General features: G+C 39.8%; 1 protein-coding gene across 3 annotated transcripts in view; it reads right to left on the reverse strand.

Annotated features, from left to right (window-relative positions):
• The window catches only part of cacna2d3a (calcium voltage-gated channel auxiliary subunit alpha2delta 3a), a 149,373-nt gene that overhangs the window by 111,412 nt on the left and 10,064 nt on the right, over window positions 1–27,897 (reverse strand). For all 3 annotated transcript variants that reach the window (XM_088082117.1, XM_088082115.1, XM_088082116.1), the window contains exon 3: window positions 7,291–7,407. In XM_088082117.1, coding sequence (XP_087938243.1) covers window positions 7,291–7,407 — 117 coding nt within the window. The remainder of the gene's footprint in view (window positions 1–7,290; window positions 7,408–27,897) is intronic.

Genomic DNA, 27,897 nt, shown 5'->3' on the forward strand with positions numbered 1-27,897 from the left:
CCCAAGGTAGTTGAGAACAAGACCACAGTCAACTTCACTTCTAAAAAGACTTACGCAAAAATAAAATTAAAAAAAAAACATTCCCAGAGGTGGTTTGCGCTGTTGGTTCAGTATGCATTTCTACTTTGGGTTTAAACTTTTCCTTTATCTATTGAATCATATTTTGGAGTTAGAATTTGTTGAGAACATCTGACACTTTACCATAAAAGTAGAAGAATCACTACTTTACACAACTTAACAACAGCAACCCAAATTAATACAGATAAGATACATTTATCTGCCCTGTCTGCTTGTGATAATATCTTTGAAACTTTTTCTCACATATGAATACAGTGTTTCCTACACATTCATTTATTTGTGGTGGGCTGCCAAAATTAATACATTTACTGCCACAAACTAATTTATTCATTGAACCACATTCTACTGTTGTCACAGATGGAGCAGCACACTGTCGGCCCAGTGAAAGTGAAACTAAACCATTTAATTGTGCTGGGTCAAGTTTGCTTTCATTATGCACTCTGCTTCTCCTCTCGTCCATCCATCTGATCAGCTCTGACCTCATCAACTGATCAATTATCAACACCATGACTCAAACTGCTGCTGAGGAATAAAAACATAACATGATGAGTTTCACCTGCACTGTGTTCACAGACCTGCAAAATTGTCAGCTACAGCCACACATGGATTCTGATTCTATGGAAACACTGGAATAGATTTGTACCTTTTAAAGGTCTACAATATATTTGCAATCTTATATAAATATGTGCAAAGTCAATGCATTTGAATAATTTGATGGGCCTCCGCTTGGCCAGATGTATAGCTGTTCCATGGTTGTAAGATAAAATGCTATCTAAGCCTTGGCCTACTGGATCAGGGCATGTCCTATGGGATATGGTTCTGCCAGAGGCCTGGTCCGTTGAGGCCTGAGCTGGGCTGAGCTGGATTGGCTCGGGTCAGCCCATCAATAGCAATGGGGACAGCAATTAATATTGTCAAACCAGCGAGGGAAGAGTTGCAGCATCAACAAAATGGAAAAGTGCTCTGTGACACTTGGCTTCCTCTGTTTTGCACATTTAGATTGGGTACAAGCCAAGTACACAGAGGATGGTGGAGAGACGGATACAAAGGGAAAGACAGAGAGAGGGAGGTGAGCTTTGAAACATCAAGTCCCAATAATCAATACTTGACAAGTTCTCAGCAGTTCTGCTGACTGAAAGGGAATATGAAGTGCTTCACCCAGACCTGCCATCCTTTTCTCCTCTGTCTCATTGTAACTCTTTTTTTTCACTTTCATTTCATGTCCAAACCGAACTTTTGACTTATCTCTTTTCTTTACATCTGCCTTCCTCCTTCCCATTTCATCACTCAAGAAAATTCATCTCTCTCTCACTCTCTGTGACTTCTTGGTGACAGAAAACAACCAGAGAGAAGGAGAGGGAAGAGACTGTCACTGTCCTGACATCTACTGGCTGGCTCTGCCTTGTCATTAGTAGCCATCACTCTTAACAGACACTCAAACAGAGACTGACACTCACACACACACAGATGTGGCAATGATCTGAGACTGAGGACAGCTAATGAAATTAGGGAAATGAGGGGAGCATTGCTGTCAGCTCAACATGACAGTGTGGTATGTCAGGGACGGGGGCAGACAGAGGGAAAGGGCAGGACAAGACTGCAGGGCCGTACGACACCATTATAATCCCTATCAATTCATGAATAAGTAGTTTAGCTCTTGTATAATAATCTGAAATCAAGAATAAAAAAATTGTCAGATGAGGTAGATATTATGATGAAGTTCAATGGAAAACACTCTTGGCGCAAAATCATGATGGCCATTAAACACGTGACTAAAAAGTCCACTGAGACAAATATATCAGATCATTGTGGCCCACTGACAAAACAATAATGTTCCTCAAATTAATACATAAAAGAAATATAAATTAATATTTCTATCATTTTTTCTATATGGTTTGACTGGACATCTTTTAATGACATCATCTTGTTATGCCCTCTTCTTCTGCAATGGTTTAATGGCGCAGGACTGGAGAATTAGCTCCAAAAGCTTTTTCACTTAAGTGAAACTCTGACAATTTGCAATAATAGCAATTGATGGAAATGTATATAAATGTGCCTTTTCTTTTTCTTAAATCTGCACTACATTTTGGAGGGAACATAGCTATGAAAAATTGTAGTTTATTATAACTTGGTTGTTATTTGTGCAGTTGGAGATAATTCCAATAAGAGCGCACCCAAAATGTCAGTAATAACCCCTGTGGCAAAGCTAAATAATGTTTGTTAGTGTACCTAATTAAAGTACTATCCAAATTTGAAACTGTAAGTTAACTTTAAATGGTACAGTGTGTAGGATTTATGATAATACTAATAACACTGTTTTCAATAAAGCAACCAGATGGCAATATGACATCAGAACGATGTTGGAATCCTACACTGAATATACCGTATGCCAGCTAGCTGCAATTAGGTTGGAATATAGTTTGAATTTGATATGTTTGAACAACACCAGGCAAGCAGGGAAAGAAAAAAAAAATGTTAGCAAGTGTCCTTGAAAAGTCATGGAAAAGTTCTGGAATTTTTACCATGAAAATGAGTGTAAACCCTGAAATTTTAAAGATCACAGAATTTATGTTGTGTGGATGTTCATGTTATGACATTCTGCAGATGTTGGTTTTGTTCTTTATACCCTGCAAATAAATGTCATTATTCTAAGTCAAGATGACATTGACTTAAGATGTTTGGAAGATGTTGGGTTTTGGGTACTTAACAGCAAAACTTAAAACCAACAAAATATCACCTATACTCTGCATTAAATTGATTGTTGGAATTAGAAGTTTTCCTGACAATTTGGTCACTGAACAAAACAACCTAAACCTCAACCAAACCTTAATGTCTATGTAACAACATCCGGTGGTGGCTGAGTATAGTCACCTAAAAATTAGAATCCCTGTGTTTTCATCAACCTTAGAAATTGGCATTTATATTCTTATACAAAGCAGGTCCTCTTCCACAGAGTCTGCAATGTTGTTTCACAGTAGGCCAGAAAGGACAAACCAAACACTGGCTCTAGATAGGGCCATTCACATCTTTGCATCAGCCACCATGGGCCTAAATGCTTGACAAATGGGATAAGTTTTAGTTGATTGCTTTTTGCAACCTCAACTCTAAATGCCACAATCCTACACTACACCTTTAAATTGTGATGAATGTTTGCTGTAAAACAGCCTAGGTTTGACCATTCATCTTCGCTTTCTCTTCCAAATAACTTCAGCAAATGTAAAAGTTTGATTGTGGTGTCTGGTGTTTTTTTGCTCTACCTGGCTTCTTTTTTTAACGTAATGTTATCATTACCAGATAAGTGAGACCCAACATGTGATAAACCAGAATTTCTCTGTCAATACTGATGCTTCTCTTTTAGTAAGAGGAAACACATCTTAATTCAAATCAACTCCTGCAGAGTACAAGCCGTGCAAAATTGTAGAAATGCTGAATTTGTGTTTAAAATTCCCAGTACATGTCAGCAAATGAAAATTAAATTTCATAGCGTGTTTTGCTGGCAGAGAATTTTCATGCAAAGTCCTGTGTGCACCTTTTATTTTTAACATACACCCATGCAGACTTCCCCTGCACTACACTGGTAATCACGTTGAGGACTACAGAGGCGTAGCTGCCACAGGTAAATGATATCAGCAGGTACAGAGCGTGCAGAGACCGAATGCCATTACAGGAGAGACAGCCCTAGCAGCAAGGCATCCACTCTGCTTTGAAGTGCATTTGTCACATGAAACACAGCCGTGCTTGACTTCAAAGAGGGCATTACAATAGCTCCACGCCTTTCAACTTTGATAACAACATGTTCACTGTTTCTTTAAACGTCTGCTGTTGCCACCATTTCCAGCCAGCAGACAAGCTTTTTTTTAAGACGAGATAGAAAGAGGAGGGGAGAGGAGCTGCTGTCTGCTAGACCATGATAATATCCCACCAACTCGGGAACTGATTAAGGTAATAGTAATTAAAAAGTAACAATGGCGAGCTAAGACGCTTGCTGAGCCAAAGAATAAACACATAGCACACGTGCCTGTGGAAGCTACAAACAAGGACACGAAATGCCCTTTACAAGCACATGTTTACTTTGAAAGATTTTTTCATTGGACATTTTTATCTTATCTATAATACTGGTGTTGCAATTTAATTGGCTGAAGCAACTAAAAGACACGACTGCTCTTGTCCAAAGTTTTGCGTCAGACAGAGCCAGCTGTGTTCACCACAATAATGTGGGGATGATAAGGGAAAGAGGATAGAGACATGAACACAATCAAACACCAATTCTAAATGCAATTATGCACACATACACTGTCACTCTCTCTCAAACACACACACACACACACACACACACACACACACACACACACACACAAAACCTGCAGAAAGCCTAAATACTATACATTTTTCTGATAAACATGTCTCTCCTATCATCCATATCATCTACTTCTCTCCAAATCAAAAGCATTATCTAACACACAAAAATGAAAGCATGAAACTTCTCTCACCTCAAATCACTTAAAAAAATGACATCAACTGGCATGCACACATATACAGGTGAACCCTTTTACAGTGGCAGTGGCTGCTGTCTCTCAGCAGGTGGTGGCGTGCGATAAAAAGGGGGAATCGACGTGGAGACGGGGAGATAAAACCACGTTGACGGACAGGGCAGAGCGCCTGCACGGAAATTGAATCGCTGAAGCGCCACATATACTTTAGCAAAAAGCAGAGAGATGGGAAGAGGTGAAGCAGAGAGGGGAGAGACAGACAAAGGAGCGAGGGATGCTTTAGGACAGCAGTGAGACTGCACACTAGGCCAGACAGATGAGAGTTTGGGTAATAAAAGAACAGAGAAATTGGAGAACGATGGAGAAAAAAAAGAGGAAAAGGGACTCGTGGATACGTCCATTGTATGTTTGTGACAAACAATCCAATACAAGGTCAGCTGTCAGTGCTGAAAATAACAAAGGCAGAGATGAAGTGGAATCATGATAGCAGCAGACAAGGTTTAAACTCACCTCAGATGTGTGCATGCGGTCCTCTTTTTCACTACTTCACCTTCCTCCAATTTTCTCCCCTATAACATTTATTCTTCCTGCTCCTCCCACAGCTTTCATCTGTCTTTGCTAAAGCACAATTCCATCACCCCTGTGACCAGTATTCTGTCTTATCTCATCATCAGCCCCCATAACTTTTACTTCACACACACACGAACACATGCTGGCATACTCGGCCCTACTGAGATGTACAATTATGAGGCATCCAGCACCCGGGCAGTCGGTTTTTGAGAAGCCATTAGCCAACCGAGTCTTCACATCTCCAGGGGTTTAACGCACTCTCAAGTAGATCGCACACACAAAAAACTACGTTACAAGATTCAATACATCTAATCTCATAGCACAGATTAAAATAAGTTAGCAGCAACAGGTTGACAGAGCATGTTTCTCTTTAATTAAATACACTGAATATTTGTTTGGAAAGCGTATATCTGTGGTTTAATTCCAAAACAATGTTCATTATTATTAGAACACTGATTATGTCCTCCATTTTCTATTAAAGCACTTAATACATAGCCACTAACAATATTCAATTAGAACCTTGCTTTCATGCCAGCAATCATTGTATAAGAGTAGGAGTCATATTTTTGAAATGCCAGATGACTCATATTAGCATGAAGTACTTCAGCTTCTCTGTGTGCTCAGTGACGACTGCTTTGCACGTAGACGGGTAGATATGTGAATGCTTTCAAAGGGAATGTAACACGGTGCAACGGGCATGGTCATGCAATACGAGCGGGCAAAGGTACCATGCATAAGAATAATAGCACAGGCACAAGCAAAGCTAAAGCAAGGGAAATGGTTTGTCACTATCTGTGCCCCTCTCTCTCTCTTCTCCCTTGCTTTCCTTTCAGCTTGTATTCTTGGACCAGACTTTCTGAGAGAAATCCAATTTCTGTTAACAGCACCATGTTGTCCTGATAGGATCTATCACCTGGAGCTAGAGCTGCAGCCAGAGAGGCAGTGCACCGTGGACACATCCTGAACTGCACCTGTTACAACACTGACAAACACACACACATAGCCATACATGCAGACATGCTCACACACAGATGTGGATGAGTGTCTTCATACTATACATGTACACATGTATCAACTACAGTGACAAAAGACTCTCAACAGGCTTATATTTGGGACAACATATAACTATCGACGTAGGACAGGTTTTTAATTCCCTTTACATAAAACTGTCGCTCACCAAAGATGGGAAATAATTTCAAATTGTTTATTTAAACCTATTTTTGTGTCTCTCTTGTTTATTATGCCAGTATTACTCCATGACAACCAGACCCAGCTTCTTATTGAGACAGTCGTTTATTTGTCAACATGTGTAGCCACACCCGGTTAGTAAAAGGGACTGAGCATTTAATTGAAACTAGGCTTATCTTTGAAGTTTTAAAGTTATTCTTAGTCACTCTAAAAATTAAATCTGCAAGATAACTCAAATAAATATGGTGGAGCAAAAAGTCACATTTTAAAACCTTTACTTAAGCACAGTACTTGTCTTCCACATACTAACACTAAACACTGCATTCAATCCAGTTCACAAAAAGACCTGAATAAAACGAGGCAATACATCTGAAAATCAGAATCATATAATTTTAGTTTTAGTTTAGATCTTTGTCTTAAAGTGGCCTCTTAGGTACTCATGTTTGGTATGAGTGGATCGATAAAGTGACACAGACACTGATGGGTGGCTAACAGCCTCTCTCTGTCTGTCACCTCACCCACAGCACCCGCTCTTTCACGTATCTCTCTCTCATACGGCAAACGCAAGATGTGTCTGGTTGCACTGTGGCAATGTGACACTCTGACACTTCTTCAGACATCCCATAGGGTCAGCAGAGTGAAATAAATACTTTACCAAGTGATTTCTCTGAGCTCAGTTGAGTGCCTTTTCTTTTTCCATTCCCAGCCTATCTGGGAATAAATGTACCACCACAACAGAAACTCATTTCTATTTTTCTTCTGTTTTGTTATTAGGTAGTCATATGTGTTAGGTACTGCAGTATAAGTAAAATGTAGATGATTAAGAATAGAACTAAATAGAAAATTCTTCTTAAAATGACATCTTCACATATCCCTGTGCTTTTATAGGAGTTTTTATATTTTTAAATATTTGACTTGATTCTAAGGAAGGTTTCATTTGATGAATTCAGTTAAGAACAAGTACCTTCATTGCCTGGGCTTTCTTGTGAAACATCTCCTCCATGTCCTCTGCCAGCCTCTTTACCAGCCGCAGCCCATCAATTTCCTCCACCCGCACTGCCCGCTCAAACTCCTTGTATTTCTGAAAGAAAACCACACATTCACATCATCAGGTTAAAATTACTGCGACAGTTTAATCACAAAAATAATGTGTTTTCATTCCAATAAATTCCAAAAAGGCATGTTTTACTTGGCTATACATTACATGTGATAGTGTACAGCATGGATGTCCCAGTGTGAGCTCATGCTAATGTTCAGTGCTCTAAGTACAGTAATGTTACTGTTTAATAAATAAGCTTATTTCTCAGGTAAAGCAAGGTGAGGGGGAAATATGGTAATCCCATATTCGTAAGTTTAAAGTCTTAAAAACATACCTTATTAACAGTTATGATTGCATTAAAGGAATACTTCACCCCAAAAATGATTATCTGTATATTAATTACTCACTCTGTTACCTTGAATTTGTAAAGAGAACTGTTTTTCTCACATGCCTCCATGATGAACAAAGAAACCAAAAAATGGAAAAGAAATCTTGATTAATTGTGGTAAAAGGGGCCTCATTATACAAAAGCAAAACCATACCAAAACATCCGTTTACAAAGTTGTGGCCTGGAAGGTCAGAGTGCAAAGTTCAAACCCACGTAATGGCCCACGTGTGCTACTCATCTGTGCATGAGACTGTTTATGCAAAAGTGTTTTAAACAGCATGTTTTTTGCAAAAATGCATGTGAATGGGAAGTACTGAGGATACACCCGGATAAATAAGACTTACTGTGCGAACTGTGTGAGAGTTTGATGTTTTGGTATAGTTTTGCTAATGTTAGACATGGACCACTTTTACTTAAATACATTAAGAATTTTCTCTGTAATGGATTCTTTGTTCTTTGTTAAGTTTTCTTCTTGAATTTGAGGTAACGCAGAGTGAATAGTTGATCATTTTGGGGGTGAAGTTTTTTCTTTAATATTTTACAGTCCAATTTTGGAGGTGAGTAAGCTATAAAAAGCAGTTTATAGAAAGTACAATCACACGTTGGACACAGAAGGCACTTTATAGCATATGACACAGTCTATCCTACTCAGAAGATTTTCAAAGGGCGAAAACTTTAACTGGAAAAAAATGGAAGAAACCAGATGAAACACTACAAGGTATGCACCAGATAAAAAGACAGGTGGTTTGTATACAGAGTAGCCAGAAATAGCTGTGGTAAAATTACAATATGCAAGGACCCATAGCTATGCTACAAAGAACTAAGAATGTATTATCAGTGTTTCAAAAGAGGAATAAAGCTTAGTCGGAGTTGCTTCTCCAAACTAATCTACATATAAACGAAACCAATCAGCTCAGACTAGAGAATTATCAGCCACCTTCAAGTTTTACCAACCACACATTAGGGGCCGATGACACGCCACTGCCCTCAGTATCTGCCCTAAACTAAATCACATTATTCTGCTATAAACCAATACTAGGGTGCTTAGCTTAACCAGCGCCTTAACTGGGGACAGTGACATTAAGTCTCACTAATTCCACACCCATACATGCCACACACACACACTCTCACACACACACACACATATATATATGCAGAGCTGATCTAAGTGAGGTGGTATACTTGTACAGAAAAAAAGAGGAAGAAGAAGAGAAGAAAAATATTTTTTGAAATCTCTGCAAAGCTGCAGGCGGCTGTGTTTCACTCTTGGGGGATTTAACAGGAGATTACCGCCATATCAAATAGCATGCCCCCTCTAATGTTATGCCAACCTGCTTAGACGCATGCTCTTAGCTGCTCCTGTTCAGCAACACACATGAGGAGCAGGGTTAGGGGAGAGGGATCACGGTAGGAGGAGGAATGGGGACAGCATCAGACACTCAGGCGGCAGCTTTTGGATTTAGGCAATCATTTGAAAAACTGCAGGACATCGCCAAACAGAGAGGAATATTTTTCTGCTTCGTCCCCAAACTTTTGATAAGGGTGAATTCTTTAGCTGTAGCTGAAGGTGATAAGCACAGGGGCTGAGCAAAATGCTCAATCACTTAAGTGAAAGACGCCGAAGACAAATCAGTTTTTTTGCAACACCATTGGAGAAAAAAGCACATGGCAATCGAGTACAAAAAAGGGACAATGACAGGGGACACTGAATTTGATCATTGATTGTTATCTTGTTACAACTATGGGTACATTGCTTGATTGCTTCCCTCCCAAGGGAAAGACACCGTCAGACAGACAAACACATGAGAAAGGAAAAAGATAGATAAAGGGAAACAAAAAGGGAGACAGGAGAGAGATAGAGGGGAGAGCAAACACTGTGTGGGTGCAAAGAGATTCAAGAGATGCAAAGACTGGTAGGATGAGGAAGAGAGGGAAGGCAGAGGGATGTTTAAGGGTGATAGATGAACAGAGAGAGCACAGAAAGAAAATATTGAAGTGGGAGGTCAGAGGGCATGTGGAATAAATGTTATCTGTATTTGAAGAGCTGCAGGTGGGCACAAGTAGAGAGAATAAGGTTAAAATCGCTAAATTTACATTTTGGTTAAATATAGAATTAGAATAAGAGCTAAGGTGGAAGGGATTTTTGATAGCAATTGTACTGATTAGAGAAAAGAGGATCTGATTTAGTGCTTTTTGAAGAGATGAGTGTCTAACCTATAATATAATGGATTTTTTTGCAGTGGGGTTTGAACTTCCTATTCATGTCAGACAGGTGAAGCAATAGTAAAAAGTCAGGCATGGGTTGAAAAAAATCAGGTTCAGGTCTATCAGGGAAAACACTCAGTGTTTCATCTTTATCTCCATATCATAGCATCACCACTCTGTTCACAACCATAACACTGAGCAGTCTGCGTGCCTTTGAAATGCTGCCGAAGTGGTGCCTTCGCTGCCAATTTCATTTGCATGTCACAGTTTGGAGTATCAAAATTGTCTTCAAAAGCCCCGGTGCAGCCATCCAAAAACACTTCTGTTTCGCATATGGTAAAGATTGGATCAGAAACCAAAAGGGAAGGGAAAAAAGGAGGATAGTGAGAAAAGAAAGAAAGAAAGAAAAAACGAAAGAAAGAACCAAAAAACAAAAGCAAGAGGTACATCTGAAAAACTTTAATGTCCTTTTTGTTCTGTTTACCAACTACCATGACTTTTATATTCTCTAACACCACCTTTTGTTTCTCACCCAGCAGCACCACTAATTAATTGCAGCCCCAAGTAACATCTTCTGTGGCCAATCAAAGTGACTGGCTGATGACTCAGAAGCCAAATCACAGCAACCGTAACCGTATGAAAATCAGAGCGATAATCCCACTGGCTGACTGACAACTGCAGTGTGTCAGAGGAACAGAAAATCCAGGTTTAAAGCCAATCCTGGTTCCTGGCTGGCGGTGGTTGGCTGTTAAAGCTGACAGGTCAACGGCGGCTCAAAACTGAACTGGCTTGACTGGTTTCCTCAACAATTTTCTCTGCACCCTGTCTTCCTTCAATGGCTCGCTAGAGCTCCTTCTCTCTAGTTTTATATCTCCTGCTTTCCTCTTTCATCCCTCTTCTTCCCTGCACCCACTTCCTTTGCTAATTATAAAAATGAATGGGCTGACTTCATGGACGCAGTCATCGCTATGAATTCTCTCTAAAGATAGTTCCTAAGTCTTTTCTATTGAAATCAGTATATTTCTGTCTACAGCTAAATCCTTGTCCATGAAACTGGCCCAGAACTGACAAATATTAAACACTTAACCAAGGCATAAGAAAAGCACCAAAAGCCCACGGCCTGAACCAAAATGTTTATGTGTTTGCGATCACGTTCGTGTGGTCAGTGAAAGGCTAAGACGGTCCAGCTGACCACAGGCTGTCTCTAGCACTATGTTCAGTCAGGCAGACCAGGGCAGACCAAGCTTAATTAGCCTGAAGCTATTCTCTTCACATCACATCAACATCATGGCAAAGCCAACTGACACACATCCAGAACCACCATTTCCCAGGAGACTGGAAAGGAGAGATTAATGGGCTTTATTGGCAACTTAAGGTCAAATATTATTCTAACACAATAAACCAATGACATGTAGAGTTCCTTTATGAAACTTATTTGGTACCATTTTCAAGATTTTGCTCATGAAACAATGGGTCTTTGCCACCTGAGAAGTACCTCACAAGTCCTGGGACTTCTCTGCTGTGGAGGTGGTGGGTTGTATTTGGATGTGATGCTACGCTGGAGCACCTGCTCACGTCCACTAGTCCAGCTGCTGGGCAGTGACACAGTCTCACAAGAGTTGTATTGACCTACACTTGCAGTTGAGCACAAAATAATGTTCCCTTTCCACTTTTCCCCAAGGATTGTTCTATTTGCTGGGTTGTGCACCTGGACACTGGCCTGATTTACCTGGAGAACATGTATTTATTTCTTCAGGATTTCCGCTAACCTATAATACGAGCTGGGCTTCTGCTCAAAGTTTTCTCAACTAAAAAGAGAAGAGGTTCCAATTTCTGTAACGCTTTCTCACCCAGTGTTATCAAATACAGTCGCTTTCTCACACACCTCTGCGTGTGATGCCAATAACAAAGGTACCCCTTGACATCTCTGTGGGATGCACCCTTTAGCGTCTGCATGTGACATACAGCTGTCTCCTGGGTAAAACACATTCTCACCATAGACTGAATATAAAGATGGACAACATGACGGCTCCCCCAAAGTGAAGCTTAAACATCTTGATCGCCCCCAGTGTCTGACTGCAGTACAGGCCATAAAGCCCACCCACTCATTGTTGGTAAATGGGACATGGGCCAAACTTAAAACTCAAAGTACATGCCAAATGATTTTTTTCAAAGATGGTTTCCATGATTTAAGGCAAGTCTCATCACTCTGATATATGTTCAAGTGATCATTTTTCTGTTAATTTTGGTTTTAATGTGTTATTTAATTCTACAACATAGGATTCTCTGTCATGATTGACAGCTGTGTATGTCAATCCATGCACTAGTATTCAGTGGCGCTGTGCACAATTGCTCAGACAGTTGTTTTGACGTGAACTATCCGACTGCGGAGATCACTACTGCGCAGAATCTGGCTCCAAATGATGTCACCAGTGCAAGGTGGCAGCAGCAACATCCCAGATATTTTGGCTTCATTTAAGCATAGCAGGGGTGAGTGGGGACATGTTGCCGATTTTATTAAGTCTATGGTTCTAACATGTGGTTCACATTGTTAAACAGATGCCGCTACATTTAGACAACAAAAGTAATTGATTCGGTTTAGAACAAACATCATGTTTTGAGTTAAAATAGGTACTTAACGTAAATTAAATACATCACATGTGTGATGTAAGTATGTGATGGATGGATATAAGTCAGTTAACTTTAAGTAAAAACAACACTAACCTTTGGTTTCACAGGGGACATGAGCAGTGGTCTCCTGGATGAAAATCTGTTTTGGTTTGACCGATCAACCACCGGTCCTACCAGCCTGAGGTGGACTTTCTTGCTCTTTGCACTGAATCACTCCAATCAATTCAATCAATTTAATAGTTTATTGTCATTGTTATAGAAAAACAATGAGATAACGTTAGAGCAATCTCAGATATGTCATAGAATCAGTCGTTTGAATCATCAAATGTTGCAGAGGATGGGTTTACACTGGAGTTACTTGAAAGCCTGATGCCTCTCATAAAGATGTATTGGTATTGAACGCTGAGGGCGTGGCAAAGCATTTATTTTTGATGAATTACATTAACCTCCATTGTATAAATTCTTCACACTAGAATTCACGTGACACTGCAAATGTGAGTGATCACACACATTCAGATAACTGTCTATTATTACAGGCTTCAGACAAAACGTCAACATTCACTTTTGTTACGTGGATGATTTTCAGTTAGATAGCAATAATGTCATTAGCCACACTGACAGACTAACAGCAGCTTAGGACGGTGAGGCTCAATGTGTTGCACACAATACACAGTGAATCCTTGAAGCCACCCTGAACAGCCAGTCTTGGTCTCTTTTACCGCACAGCAGCTCCAATGGAACAGATAGAGGTTAAGTATCAAACTGTGCTTCTCGAAGCCAAAACAACTCTGTCTGACCATGAACTACAACTCGGTCACAAATTAACTTCTCCCCTAGCACGATATATATCAGCCTGCTCCCTCATGTGTACACTACAAAAAGTAGTTTGAACTGTGTTGAAGACAGACAGACAGTGGTGACACATATTGTATGGTCTGCGGTAACTCAATCCCTCTTTTTCTCGCCCCTCTGCTGTGCTGCATCACATGAATGAGCTGATGCTGCTAATCTCTCTCCTACACAGTGTGCTCTGACTGTGGTACAACAATCAGAGGCTAGAATCCCCAGATCCAAGCTGCACTTAAGCACAGAGAAACACAGACATGTGCAATCCTCTATGTACAGACACAGACAGCCACAGGCAAAACTCAATAAATAAAACAATAAGTACACACTGGAACCAAAAGACATATGTAGAAGTGGATGGCAGGATAGGTCTATGCATACAAGCACTGGTTTTCTTTGTGTCTCTCCATTGGTCATTCATCATAATGAAGTATTAGAGTGACATAATACCACATGTGTTTGTATCTATGTATGTCGTTTCCTTGGGGCTCAATAATAAAGTGATTAATGAAGGGGAAAAACTTCATTTCACACTAAGACTGAACCCCAATCCCCCAAATCCCAGCTCATTTTACGCGTCACCAGAGCCCACTTTACCTTGGCTCACTCTCACACAATCTCACTGCTCTTTGAATCGCGTCACCTCTCTCTTTCTTTCTCTACCTTGTACACATACACACACACATACAATAACAGACATATGAACACTTCAGATATTTCTTATTAGTTACTGAACTGAGAAAAATAATTAGCAGATAAATGAAAATGAAAAAGATGAATCAGTGCTACTGATTTTGTGGTTACTCAGATCTTTCCTGTGTCTCTAGCTAACTAAATGAAGCTGAACATCCACAGCAGGAAAAGAGAGGCAGAAGCATGTGCAATGATGTCAAACATGCTACCCTAAATAACAAGTATGTGTGCTGTAGTCTCATTCAGGCTGTGCTATTTGGTTTTCATTCACAAAAAGCTTCCCTCTCTGTTTTGTTTGCTTCCGCCTGCTTGTCTCTGGCTACAAGTGCATGAGTCTGGTTTGATGAACAAAAGAGACATGGCTCAGGAAAGCCTCTGAATGTGTGTGTGTGCGTGTGTGTGAGTTGTGTGTGTTGCGTTGTGTTGAATGACACCAGGAGGGACTACACAGGGACATAGAGACAAATAAGTCAACTTAACAGACTCTCTGATGTACTGACACCCGTGAGGTGAGCAGACATACACAAACAAACACACACACACACACACACACACACACACACACACACACACACACACACACACACACACACACACACACACTAAAGTGTAAATTGTGCATGACAAACTTTCTGGTAAAAGTTGCTCCATGCCCCTTCAAGATGCCCATAAATGGTGTTTTAATACTTAATAGTATAATCAGATGAATATTATTATAAAGCATCTTACATTCATATGTTACTTAGTGAAATTTCTTTGGTATCTTATAGCTGCAAATCACAATACTTGCAATATTAAAGTAATCACATTAAAACAAATGTGTATCAATGTGACAACACCGTATTTGCCATCAGCAGAAATAACCGTACTTCATCATTTAAGTCCCAATCCCCTTTACTTGATAATGAGGACTTTTTAGTCTACCATGTCATGCTTATGATACATTTCTGAGGGAAACTGCACTTTCTACACCACTGCTATTATTTGCTAAAGTTACAACTGTACTTAAAATCTTAAATAAAAAACACAAGATAAGTAACTCATATTAGCAACCTAGACTAACTAGTACATTAAAATATTGCTTTGATGCATTAGTATTAATAGTCCAATAATATAATATATATTAGCTTGTATTTAATAGCAGGTAATAACAACAGATATTTTCGGATTGCGGTATTGCTAATTTTAACTCTTTTACGGAGTCTGAATACATCTATGGCACGCTCCTGAATGTTCGTACAGTTAACAACAAAAAGTAAATTTTGTATATAAACCACATAATCATGTGCTATGAGGCTATAATCATATGAATTATGCCCTGCAGGCTGTCCTCCTTCATATGAGAGGAACATAGCATGTGTAAGTACATAACGTGACATTGTTATGTTATGTTTAGTATGCAATGTAAGGACACCCAAAAACTTCCTAAACCTAACCTAATTTGTAATGTACCATTTTGTAGGACATCATATCAACCTTGCACATAAGTTTTTGCAAGATATTACACGCACTGTTGTATGAGGACGTGATGAGTACTGCAGCACATCAAAAACAACTCTTAGTGTCAATGATGCCATCATAATCATATATAACAGAGACAACATTCATTCATTGTCCGAAACCGTTTGTCCTCGTAAGGGTTGCAGGGCGGCTAGTGCCTATCCCAGCTGTCATTGGGTGAGAGGCGAGTTACACTCTGGACAGACTATCGCAGGGCTGACATATATAGGCAGACAACCATTCACACTCACACCTACGGACAATTTAGAGTCCCCAATTAACCTAACCTGCAAGTCTTCGGAATGTGGGAGGAAGCCGGAGAACCCAGAGAAAAGCCCACGCTGACACGGGGAGAACATGCAAACTCTGCACAGAAGGGCCCCCCGCCCAAGGTCCGAACCTTGCCCCAACGCAGGTTCGAGCCGGGGACCCTCTTGCTGTGATGCAACAGTGCTAACCACTATACCATCGTGGAGAATATTAACATGGAGAATATTATACATTTAGAAAATACAATACTTAATATTGGTTAAAAAAAGTGTTAAATATATCAGACATAGACCCAACTGAATTATTTAGGACAGAAATCCACAACTGGGAAATTATTTCCCCCTGGATGAAGTGCACTTTCTGTATGTATTCCTTTAGATACCTGTATATGTTCATTAATGCAAGCAACAATCTTGAGCCTACAGTGCAAGAGCAGGTATTCTTCTAAAACATGTTTGGGAGAACAAATGTCTTGCAGTGTCATCAATTCATATGAAGGGCCACTGCCTCCCTAAAGCCATGTTTGTAATTACAGCCAACATGTCTTGGGGAGAAGGAGGGGAGCGGAGTTAGAGAAGAGAAGAAAAAGAGAAGAGGTAGGACCCAGAGGCACCACGTGGTTGAGGTTAATTTAAAGTCCCCCTCCAGACACATTTTAAAGTATGTAAAAAGACTCTGCTATGATTAATATTTTGTTTAACATGGTTTTCCCACATGAAAAGTTAAATGAAAACTTTGAAGAAGAGCTTAAAGCACATCTACTCTTTATCCCTTACTGAGAAATTCTGAATCTGCCTTGTGCCCCACTACCGCGGCTTTACTTTCTACACAAAGCCCTCAATAATCTTGCCTCCTCATACCTTACAGACTTTCTACAATGTCACTCTCCCACTCCCCAACTCAGATCATCAGTTGTCAACCTTCTGACCCCCATCACATCATTCTTCATTTGAGATGATAAAATAAAGTAATAAAAAAATGCACTTATGTACTCTAATGCAGCCACCTTTCTCTGTTTATTGTCATCAGTCTGGGATACATTGCTCTTACACCTGTTAAGAAAAGAACCCGTAGCATCACAGTCCTAGTGTGGCATATTGGACAACGATTGGCTTTGGAATTTGTGACATACTTAATGTAGCTTGCATGGGGTATGTTTGAATATCAGATTTTAGGGAAGTGCACACACACACACACACACACACACACACACACACACACACACACACACACACACACACACAGCACCCACTAATACTGGAATGTGAAAACATCTCTCTGGTGACAAACCTTGCAACTGAAACAAAAACTGAAACAACACATGGAAACAACTGCACTTTGACTGATGTTGCATTCACTCCATACACTCTTAGTCTGTTACTTGTGCACAGGGACAGAAGCACCAGCCCAAATCCACAGCAGGAAATCACTGCTGGATCACAGGATCTCCCATGAACGCCAAATTGTTGCTGTGCCCTCCTCCTTTCATACCCTCCCTTGTATGCCAGCCGACAAATTGTTCCCTCAAAAGAAGAGCGCTGGCCGGAGATGAAGTGGAACAATTAATTTCACGCTTGTCCTCCCTGCCTCAAAAGCATGTTGGTCTGAGTCCCGTATCTGGTGGCACAGAGACACTCCCCGCGGATTGTTAAACACACACACACACACACACACACACACACACACACACACACACACACACACACACACACACACCCACACAAAAGTAAATTAAACACTTACTGTAAATGCTAATCACACTGACATAAAAACAAGACATCTTTAAAAGCAAATAAAACTCAGGAGATCATAAACTCTTCTTGCCTGACCGGCCACACCTTAATCGCTGCTCCATTCACCACAATGCAATCTATCAGTGGAGATGAATATAATATTGATCATAACGCGGAGATGTCTCAAAGTGAGATCAATGCGCTGTGAATGAATGGGGAGGATTGTGAGAACAAATGCACACACAAATAGCTTTGACAGACCACTCAATCATACGGCGAGAAGACGACAGCTCATGATAGGAAATAGACTGTGCCGTAAGTAGAAGCAAGCTGGGAAACATTTCATTGTGGCCTGTTGCTTGGCCCTGGACATCTACCATGTGGTCAGACTCACAGTTAGAGGCTGAAAATGCCTGAACAGGAAACCAGATTGTGGTATGACTAACACTTGGCATTTGGCACAAAAAATGCTCTGGTCTTCATGCTGAGTCACATCTAAAGGCATCATAAAGCACCTGTTGAACATAGGCACTTGACCACATGAAGTAAAAAAACTTACTTACCCCACATGCTATCTTGCCTAGAGATTCATACACTGAATTGTTTAAAACGTCTATTTTTTGGGCATCTTTACCTTTATTTGAGCGATGACAGTAAAGAGGCAGACCAGGAAAAGGGACAGAAAGAGGGGGATGACATGCAACAAAGGCCCCAATGCTGGAATCACACCTGTAATGCTGCGGTTATGTGGCATGCACTGTAACTACTCAGCTACCTTAGCTTCCTGTTTAAAACAACTTAATTTAATTGACGATTGATTACAGTGAAAGATCCTGCCTTGTGTCGGGTATAATAACAATGTTCCAAATATCATATCTCTTTGCTTTTGATTGATTAATGCTCTGCTCTGTCTAGAAAGATAACAACGGCTGAATAATGATCCTACAAGTCTTTCTTGGCTTCCCATTCTTCAGTGGGTTGACAGTGGTGGCAGCAGCTGTAAATGTGTTATCATCAGAAAAGCTAAAATCAGAACTGACAGCTGAAAACAATTTACAAATATAGGACTCAGGGAGTCAGTAATTGGAGTGAAAACAGTTCAACAACCAATTTCCCAATGTTAAGATAAACCAGACAATGATTGTTCAAATGTAATAAAAATGAAAGCTGCACACTAAGACATATAACTTGGACTTAAGCCAGACTTAAAACATGATTGCTCTGAGAACTGACTTGTTTTAGACCCGATAAATCACGCAACAAAAGGCATGTTTTGCTTTTTTCTTTTTTTCTTTTTTTTTTTGCCTAAGCATTGGAAGACATTGGTCTGAAATATTGCTCTGTAAAATCTGAGTTCTAATCTGAAGTTAATCTTGCTTAAAATAATCTTGGAAAAGTTGGTAAACTTGGTTTATTGATGTTGCTTAAACTTAGAAAGGTTGATTTAGTTACACTTGTAATTTTTAAGTTGCAACAACTTCAAGTATTAAGTAAATATAACTAAACTTTAAGTAAACTTTACAATAAGTTATAAAGTAAACATACATTAAGATTAGTAGTTATATATACTTACATTACATACATCAAGGCAATTGGTTTCAACTTGTCAGATTTTACAGTGTGTAACTAAAAACACAATTAACTGCTTTGGAGGGGAAAAATAGTAAATAATGTGGCTTTTTTAATGATCAGCTTTCATACCTCAAAGGCAATCTTATCTTGATTTGTTTAATGGGTTACAACTTAATTTAAGGTTGACCAGAAGGATTTGAGACTTTCTTTCACATACCTGAGCTTGTTTCAAATTACTTAGTCTGCAGCCATGATGGCTCTACGACACTGTAACAACACAGTGTGCAGCTGTGATATAAATGCTCAATATCAGCGTGCTAACACACTCCCAATGACAATGCTAACATGCTGATGTTTAGCTAAGTATAGTGTTTGTGTGTAGCCTTAGCGTGGCATGTGCACGATAACATTTCCTAATTAGCACAAAAAAACAAAAACAAAGTGAAGCTGAGGCTAATGCAAATGTAATTACTTCAAGGGAGGCATACGACTGTACCAAATATAATGGTATCTGCCTATAGTTGCAAAGATATTAATGTCAACCTCATGGTGGCACTATGAGAAAAGTAAGGGGATCACCCAAATCAGTAGCCTTCTTCCTCTGGGGACCATGAATGTCTGTGTAAAATTTCCGAGCAATCCCAACAATGTTGTTTTGCCTCCAAGGAACATACTACATGCCGGGTGTTATCCATACTGCCTGTGAGCAAAGATCTAGCATTAATTTCATCTGTTAGTTAAAATGCAAATAAATGTGGAATTGCAAGCCATGCAAGAAAAACTGCAGCCCAAATTATTCCAAAATATGACAAAAAGCTACAATCCAAAATCATAGCTTTAGTCAATACAGTAAATGTACAAATGTTCTAGGGGCGGGGATTCTGGTTGGTGCGGCTCTGCTGTTTTTCTATTGGTCCAATCAAATGTCAATAAACTGTCCCAACACTGCAGTAACTCATGGGAGTGACCACTTAACAATGCTACAATGCCACAATCTATTTCTTTAACCAGGAGAGTCTCATTGCGATTAAGAATCTCATTTTCTAGGGAGACCTGACCATGAAATGCAGCAGCATGAAAAGCACACATAGTTCCAGACAGAAAACTCAAAAACTTACATCGTCCATGCTGAGCAGGCATTTGGAACACAAAGCATAACGAAGTCCTGACAAAGCAAAGGGGACTGTCCACTGTCCAATGCAATATATGAAACCATCCTGCTGATATTTAACCCCAAAAATGCCATGTTGCTATTTTTATTTCAGTGTAACTGAAACCACTAACATACACTTCACAGCTCCTGATTGTGTGTGTGTGTGTGCGTGTGTGTGTGTGTGTGTGTGTGTGTGTGTGTGTGTGTGTGGTGCCTCTGCAATGATAGTGTGTTTAAAGGCTGCCTGAGGGCTTTTGAGAGGAACCGTGGAATAACAGCTGTATACTAATACGAACACTCACACACATACACACGCACACGCACACAAGGCCTTATGGCACAGCTGGTAGCAACGTTCAGGAGTTTGTCCCAGGGTGCACTGCGTCTGTTGGGCATGCACCATTGCCCCTCAGAGTGGGTGCCAAATCCCTGCTCCCTCTAATGACCGCCATCTTTCAATGTCCTCACATGCATTGCCATAATGGTGTGCCCACCACCTACACACACACACACACACACAGAAGCTGCTTAAGGGCTGAGGCTGACATCATCCATGCCAGCATGAGAACCATGGACACTAAAATAAATAAATAAAAATAAATATACATGTCGAAAGCAAAGTCAGTCTTTCCCTTTCAGAAGGAAAGCTAGTACAGGAAGTTCCCTCTTGACACTTTTTCTTTCATACAGTCATAATTCACTTCACCAAAAAACATAATAGCACCAAGAGCAGGTCTAATCTGTTCACATGGAACTGATTAATAGTCCACAGTCTATCTGTAGTTGCCTGCATTCAGTTGGTTTCAGCAGAGTTGTGGAAAACATTTTTCATGCTTAGCAGCACGTACAATGCAGCCTGCTGCTTCCCTATTCCACTCCATACATTCTCACAGTCTCAAATTGATTCTAGCAGCAGCCAGCGTGAAAGTGGAAGGAGAGAGCAAAACATTGTGGTGGATGTATTAAGGTAATATTCATCCTTGCAAGTGGAGATTTATTATGGGAAGTTACACTTTTTGGACCACAGTTTCATTTGAGTTTGCTTTGAAGGCCTCACAAAGAAATAAATGGACCACCTACAGAGGAGGAGAATACTTCTGAGAACCGCAAAACATTTATCAGCAGATACTATGAAGCTGAACTGAATATATGAATATAATAAAACAATTTGAAATAAATGCAGAATGTAAAATATGAACTAAAGAAGATAAAGAGTTTCTAATGGAATAGATTAAAAAAACTTAAATGACATCACTGCATCCTTACAATTTAAATATGATCACTTTTATATAACATGATATTTAGGATAGCCTTACTGACGAGACATTTTTGGGGATGATTATAATATCTATATTTGAGATATTTAAAAAATTTAAAATATTTTTTAACAAATACCATACAAATAACCTTTATACAAATCCTTTAGATCTTTTTTATTTCTTTTAATGAATTGTGACCAAGATGAAGACTGAGTGAGGCATTTTACTGTTTAAAAAATGAACTTGTTATGTAACAAAGGCAGAAGGAAATACCACATCCCTCACCTCTTTCACACTATGGATACCAAACACCTTGCATAAACTTTACAGACTGTGGTTCTGGACTCAAATCTACTTCATACTCTCTCACTCTCCGGGGCTACCTTATCTCTGTCATGAGTCTTGTGCAATAATTCATAGTTTTTTTTTGTTTTTTTTTATTTTATTGTGCAATAATTCAAAGTATTTATTTTTATTTGTATGTGATTCATAGTGTGTACCTTTAATGTAAACTGTGAATCTTGTTTTCATATGCTGCTCTTTCAACTGCCTATTTCATTTTGCCTTATTCTTTTTCTAATTATTGGTCTCAGTTTTTTTTCACCTTTAATTGATAGGATAGTACTAGATTAAAAGGTGGGAGAGAGAGGAAATGACATGCAGCAAAGGGCCATGGGTGGAATTGAACCCATGACCATTGCGGCAAGGACATAACCTCTGTACATGAGGTGCCTGCTCTGCCAGATGAGTATCAGGGTGCCCCTTGTTTTGCCTTACAAGCTAACTTACAAGCTGAGAGATATGCACAAAAAATCTAATGTACCTGTTCTATGCTGTACCTGTGCAAATGGAAATGAGTAAATCTAAGTCTAATTCTAATGGAGACACAGTTTCTAAATCAACTCACTCCTAGTTTGACATTTATGGACTACTGAGATTTCTTGTTATTTATCACCGACATACACCAACACCAATATATCTGCAATAAGCTCATTTCAGCTGATGATGTTGTGTATATATATTAAACTGTTTTCTGTATCACACTCCAGAAACAAGCCTCAGATGGTGTATGCTTTGTTTCATGTTTCAAGTCTTTTTTTCTTTCTTTTTTTTGTTGTTGTCATAATCATAACAACTGTGGAGCAGTTGTTTGCAATAAAATGCTAGCTTCCAGGCTTTCTCCAATGCTACTATGTATGTGCATATGTAAGTATATGTTATATCAAATATATAAGAGAAAAACATGCAAGTAAAAATGAGAATCCAAAACATAAGACATAAAACATCACATGATGCAGAAGAAGTAGACAGGAATAAATTATGATATATTATAAAAGGGTGTGGAAGGATGTGGGAATGCATGTGGCTGGCATCAGTGTTAAGGAATACTGTGGCATTCAAATAGAGGTCAGTTTCTCAGCTGTAAAAGTGCCAAATATTATTCCACACATCACATGACCACAGCTTGTACTACTGCGACCCAGCAGGACTAATCCAAGTCTGAGCATCATCAGCGTATTGTACAGAAATGCAATGCAATTTTTTAACTCTTTCATTGTCAGCTTTGGGTTTTAGATTCCCACTACACAATTACATGAATGGATACTTGGTGGGCCAGCATCACAGAAACGAACAGTCACCCTGCCTTTATGCAGCCATCAACTTGATCACTCAGTCATTGAAAGTTCATTGATTTTCTATGTAGCAGTCAATATCAAACAGGATACTCATATTCTGCGGTTGGCCAAAAACAGCTGGCCATTTGGAATTTCTGGCAGCCATGCTCATCACATTTTCCAATCTAACTTGGCAAGTTCCAAAATCCATTAGCAGCCATTCAAAATGACAAAAAAGCCCAATAAAATGCAGTGAAATCTTTTTTAGTATTTCATCAGACTTGCTCCTTTGTGTGATGGTGCAACAGCTCTACAAATCCTCTTTTGTGGTATTCTACAAAACATTACTGACTTGTCTTCAAGCGCAGAAATTGAAAAACTGAGTATTTTCTATACATTTCTATCTGGATACACCCTTTGAGCAGAAGCTGTACAACTCTGACTTATAAGAGTGAAGTGACCAATTTCCACAACTGTTATTATGCTTCAATGTGTTTTTTAAAATCATATTACCACTATCAGCAGTAGCACCGTGAATTTACCTTATTGATTGTATTGTCATTGAAAACATCTTTATACTATACAAATATACCATCAGAATATAACATTTTAAAAACTGTATATTTTATGGAAGTTTGAAAAATACAACCTTTAACATAAATTGACATTTCAATTGTGTGCTTAGGTTATTTTATTTTTGGGTTGTTTTTTTTAGTCATCAGACATTTTGTAAGAATTTTATCACCTATGGAAAGTCCACCGGAGCGTTTTTAATGTGAGGGGTAATGCCACTTCCAAGCTTTGGACACTTGATGGAAACTTTCTCTAACGGTATATTATGAAACCAGTTAACCGGAATGTGTTTCTGAATATTTGAGGCGAGAAATAAGTTGCTGTTTCTGAGTCTGTCTTCATCTTAGGTCAACAACAATTAGTTTAAAGGTTTTTGGGGATTTTCCAGAGGTAGCAGGTCATGCTGGATGCCCCCAATGTACATAAAGTAGTCTAGATTCAACTTTATGCAAATGAGGAGTGGGCATCCCACCTCTTTATATGCCATGGCTGCTATCTGAATGCACTAAATGGCTGCTTATGTACACAGTTAATGGAAGGTGTGGAAATAACTGATCCTGTGGACACACACCATAACACAAAGGCCACATGCAAACAGTTATGTTTTTGCTGCTAACCTACTGGATAAACGCTGCCTAAAAGGTCTGGTTCTGAAAATCGCAGTGAACCAAGTACCTAAGAGGGATAAATCAGGTCTTCAATTAAACTTGATTAATCACATAAAATGAATGCATTCAAATAATAAGCAATCATTTCTCTGTGAGAACGAAAAAATGGACTGCTTACTCTCCACACAGTATCTGTCTTTGTTACTGCACATGTCAACAATACCATGTGATCAATATGGCTCAGCATTGATCCATACTGATCCTTGTGTCTAAGTAATCGTTTGTCACTTACTCTGTGAAAAGCATTACCACAGTGTCATCTGCACACTGGCCGGCCCAGGTCACTAGCCAATAAATACATCACATGGCACGAAAAGGAGACACAACAGAAATGTAAAATAAATACACACTGATAGAGTGCGAGTAACAAGGAGAGGCTAACTTAAGTGCATGTGTGTGTGCTGATATGTTTCCTCACATTGCTGTTTATTCATAACTGTATCCATCAACCCTGTGTTACAGTAGCAAGTTTGTGTTTGAGTGAGATGGTAGCAAGTGCAGGTGAAGGTCATCAGAAGGAGGGGCCACTGTTGTCCCACTGAGCTGGATTTGGCAGCACTCTCACAATCTATGAGAAGTGTTGTGCGAAGTGGGTGCAGTGCTGGGTTTCATAAAGTACAGCCAAACTATGTGTGCGTTTGTGTGAGTGCGTGTGTATGTTGGCAGAGTTGATGCAGAGGCAGAGGGGGGTGACTTGGGACACATAGTGAGGTCGCCCGAGAGTGCAGCGAGTGCTCGACATTGTGCTGGGCCAGCGGAACTAGATTTTTTTTTTTGAGGATGTGCGCACCAACACTTGCTCCAAACACTGGCGTGTCCCAAGATCCCCTCCCATGTATTCTTTAGTGCCGTAGCTGCATCCTATTCATTATTAAAGCAGAGGGATGGAGGGAGAGGAGGAGAGAAAGTGCGAGAGGGAAGGGGGGAAAAAGAGGCAAATTATTGGGGGAGGCATAAAGACACAAAAACAAGTTTATAGAAAGGTGGAAAGTATCAAAAGACAAAATGTGCAAGTGTGTGAGAAAGAAAGAGGGAGAGAAAGAGAGAGAGAGAGAGAATGAGTTTTTAAACACATTTATTCAAATAAGATATTTCTATGTTTACAATTGTTAATTACGAATACAATCCTGGACTACAGTAAAAACCCAAACTTAAATAAATTCAGCTCATTAAAGCAACACACCTGCAAAGGGTTTTTTTTTGTTTTTTTTTAAAGACAGAGGCAAGCCTTCATATTCCCAGAAATCTCAAAAAGCATCCAAATCCTCCATTTTGAAATGGTAGTTGTGCTCTAACTAGACTCACATCAGCATCACATCTCCTCTTTTCCTTTCTACTCAGGTAAACTGCCAACTTAGTTTGACCAAAAGGGAAGTTCAGCAGCTGACTTTTTTCTTTTCTTTTTTTTAACCATAAGCAAAACCAAATATAAACATCTGTTCAGTGAATTTCTCTCTGAAGGTTGACAATAACGCGCAAAGCAACCCAAATGAAAACATTAATCGGGAACATTGTAAAGCAACAAAAAATGTCTCTCATTGTGAAAAATCGAGAAACATCTGAAACCAACAGATTTAATAATGACACAAAGGCATTCACTGCCACAATTTCTTGTAAAATACGCCATTGTAAATCACCAGTATAGAGAGAGAGAGAGAGTAGGAAAGAGACAGAAAGACAGAAAGAGACAGAAAGAGAGAAGATACAGAAAGAGACAGAAAGAAAAAGAGAGAAGGGGGGTAAGAAAGAAAGAAAGAGAGAAAGACAGAAAGAGTAAGGTGCCAGTTTATCTTCAGTTCTGAGCATAAAGCAGAATTATGTGAGCATGCAGAGGTTTACGACATTTAAGGAGGTATTTGTGATTGATGGAGCAGCTGTAATGGGTCTGATGTCCTTTATTCAATTCAGTGTATTGCTTTATACGACCATCTTTACCTACAGCACACAGGGTGGACCCAAACAAGCTTCAGGATGATGGATGTGGACAGCAGCAAGTCACAGACAGTCCTTCACACAATGCCGCACACGTTAATGTGCTTAATAGTACTAGTCCCGCCCCTTCACCAAGTTGCCTAATGTTTACTCTCTGCATGCAATCCAGTGTGGAGCACACCAGGTAAACAATCCATCATAATTACAGAATTTTGTGCACGAGTGTGTGTGTATGCTTGTGTGAGTCCGTTAATGTCCGGTGTAGCCACGGTGAGATACTCTTTATCTGCAGGCCAACAGAGGCAGAGCCAGGCCCGATCAGCCGATGACAGATGACAGTGGATATTTATCTTCAGTGTTCACATTCATCATCCTAATAGCACGGAGCGCAAGGTGTTACACTGTATGCAAACACTCTGCGTGCATGTGTGTGTCTTGTGCAGAAACTTCAGAAACTGGTAAAAAAAATCTGCTTCCTTACCAACACAAATTAACTACTAAATCAAACACTGTTCACACTGGCGAATGAGAGATTGGGGATGAATCAAAGAGGTAAACCACACAACAAGTCATCAAAAGACACTTGATTTTCTAAGCCCACAAACACAGTGTCAGCAGTTGTGCTCTTTAAGAATTTAAGTTCTTTAATCCCGTAGCAAAGGGCCCTGGCTCCCTGCTCCTGACCTCTCTACAGCAAAGGCAGGGTGTTTGATTCACAGTGGCTTTTCTCATGCTTTTCTCACCAACAAAGCACTAATTACAGTATGAGTGAGTGGCTGTGTTGGCTAAAGCTGGCCTGCTAGGACATGAAAGGATAGCAGCACAGGCTGCACTCCCGCCTGCTAACACTGTAATTAACTCTGTGACATAGCATTCCTCCTTCTTTACCCAATCCCGTTCTCTTTATACACATGCACACACCTCTCTCTCTTCCCTCTCTCTCCACAGGCGGTGGAGGAATTAAATTTAGTAAGATCATGCTTTGGTCAATGAGAACAAGAGGGGGAGGGAGAGTGAAGCGGGAGAAGAGATGGGAGGGTTAGGGGAGGTTAGGGAAAGAGGGACAGTCATCAGTACACACCCCTACACACCCCTTCCCTCACCTCATCGCCAGCCGTGCTGAACCAAACCTGACAGCTATTCAATTTTCCCAACGCTAAATCTAATCTGCAGCCGTCTCCCCCTCACTGACACACTGTTACACTGGAACGCCTCAGCCATCACCCACCCTTGGCAGCAGACTGGCACCATCACACATACTTCCCCCTCCACTTTGACACAGAAGCACACACACACAGATATACAAAGTCATCCATGGGGCAAGAAAGGCAAATAGAGGGCAAAAAGAGAAAAAAGTAAAACTGCTCCTCAAATGAGTCTGAGGAACAAGTGATGGAGTTTGACCATACAATTTAAATTAATGGACCCAGAAAATAGCCTTTTTCAGTATCTCAGCAGTATAAAACTCAAGTTTCAGCAATCAGGTGAAATCT

Source organism: Plectropomus leopardus, chromosome 9, assembly GCF_026936395.1.
Source record: "Plectropomus leopardus strain MGB_pleo_1.0 chromosome 9, ASM2693639v1, whole genome shotgun sequence".
NCBI classification, from domain to species: Eukaryota; Metazoa; Chordata; class Actinopteri; order Perciformes; family Serranidae; genus Plectropomus; species Plectropomus leopardus.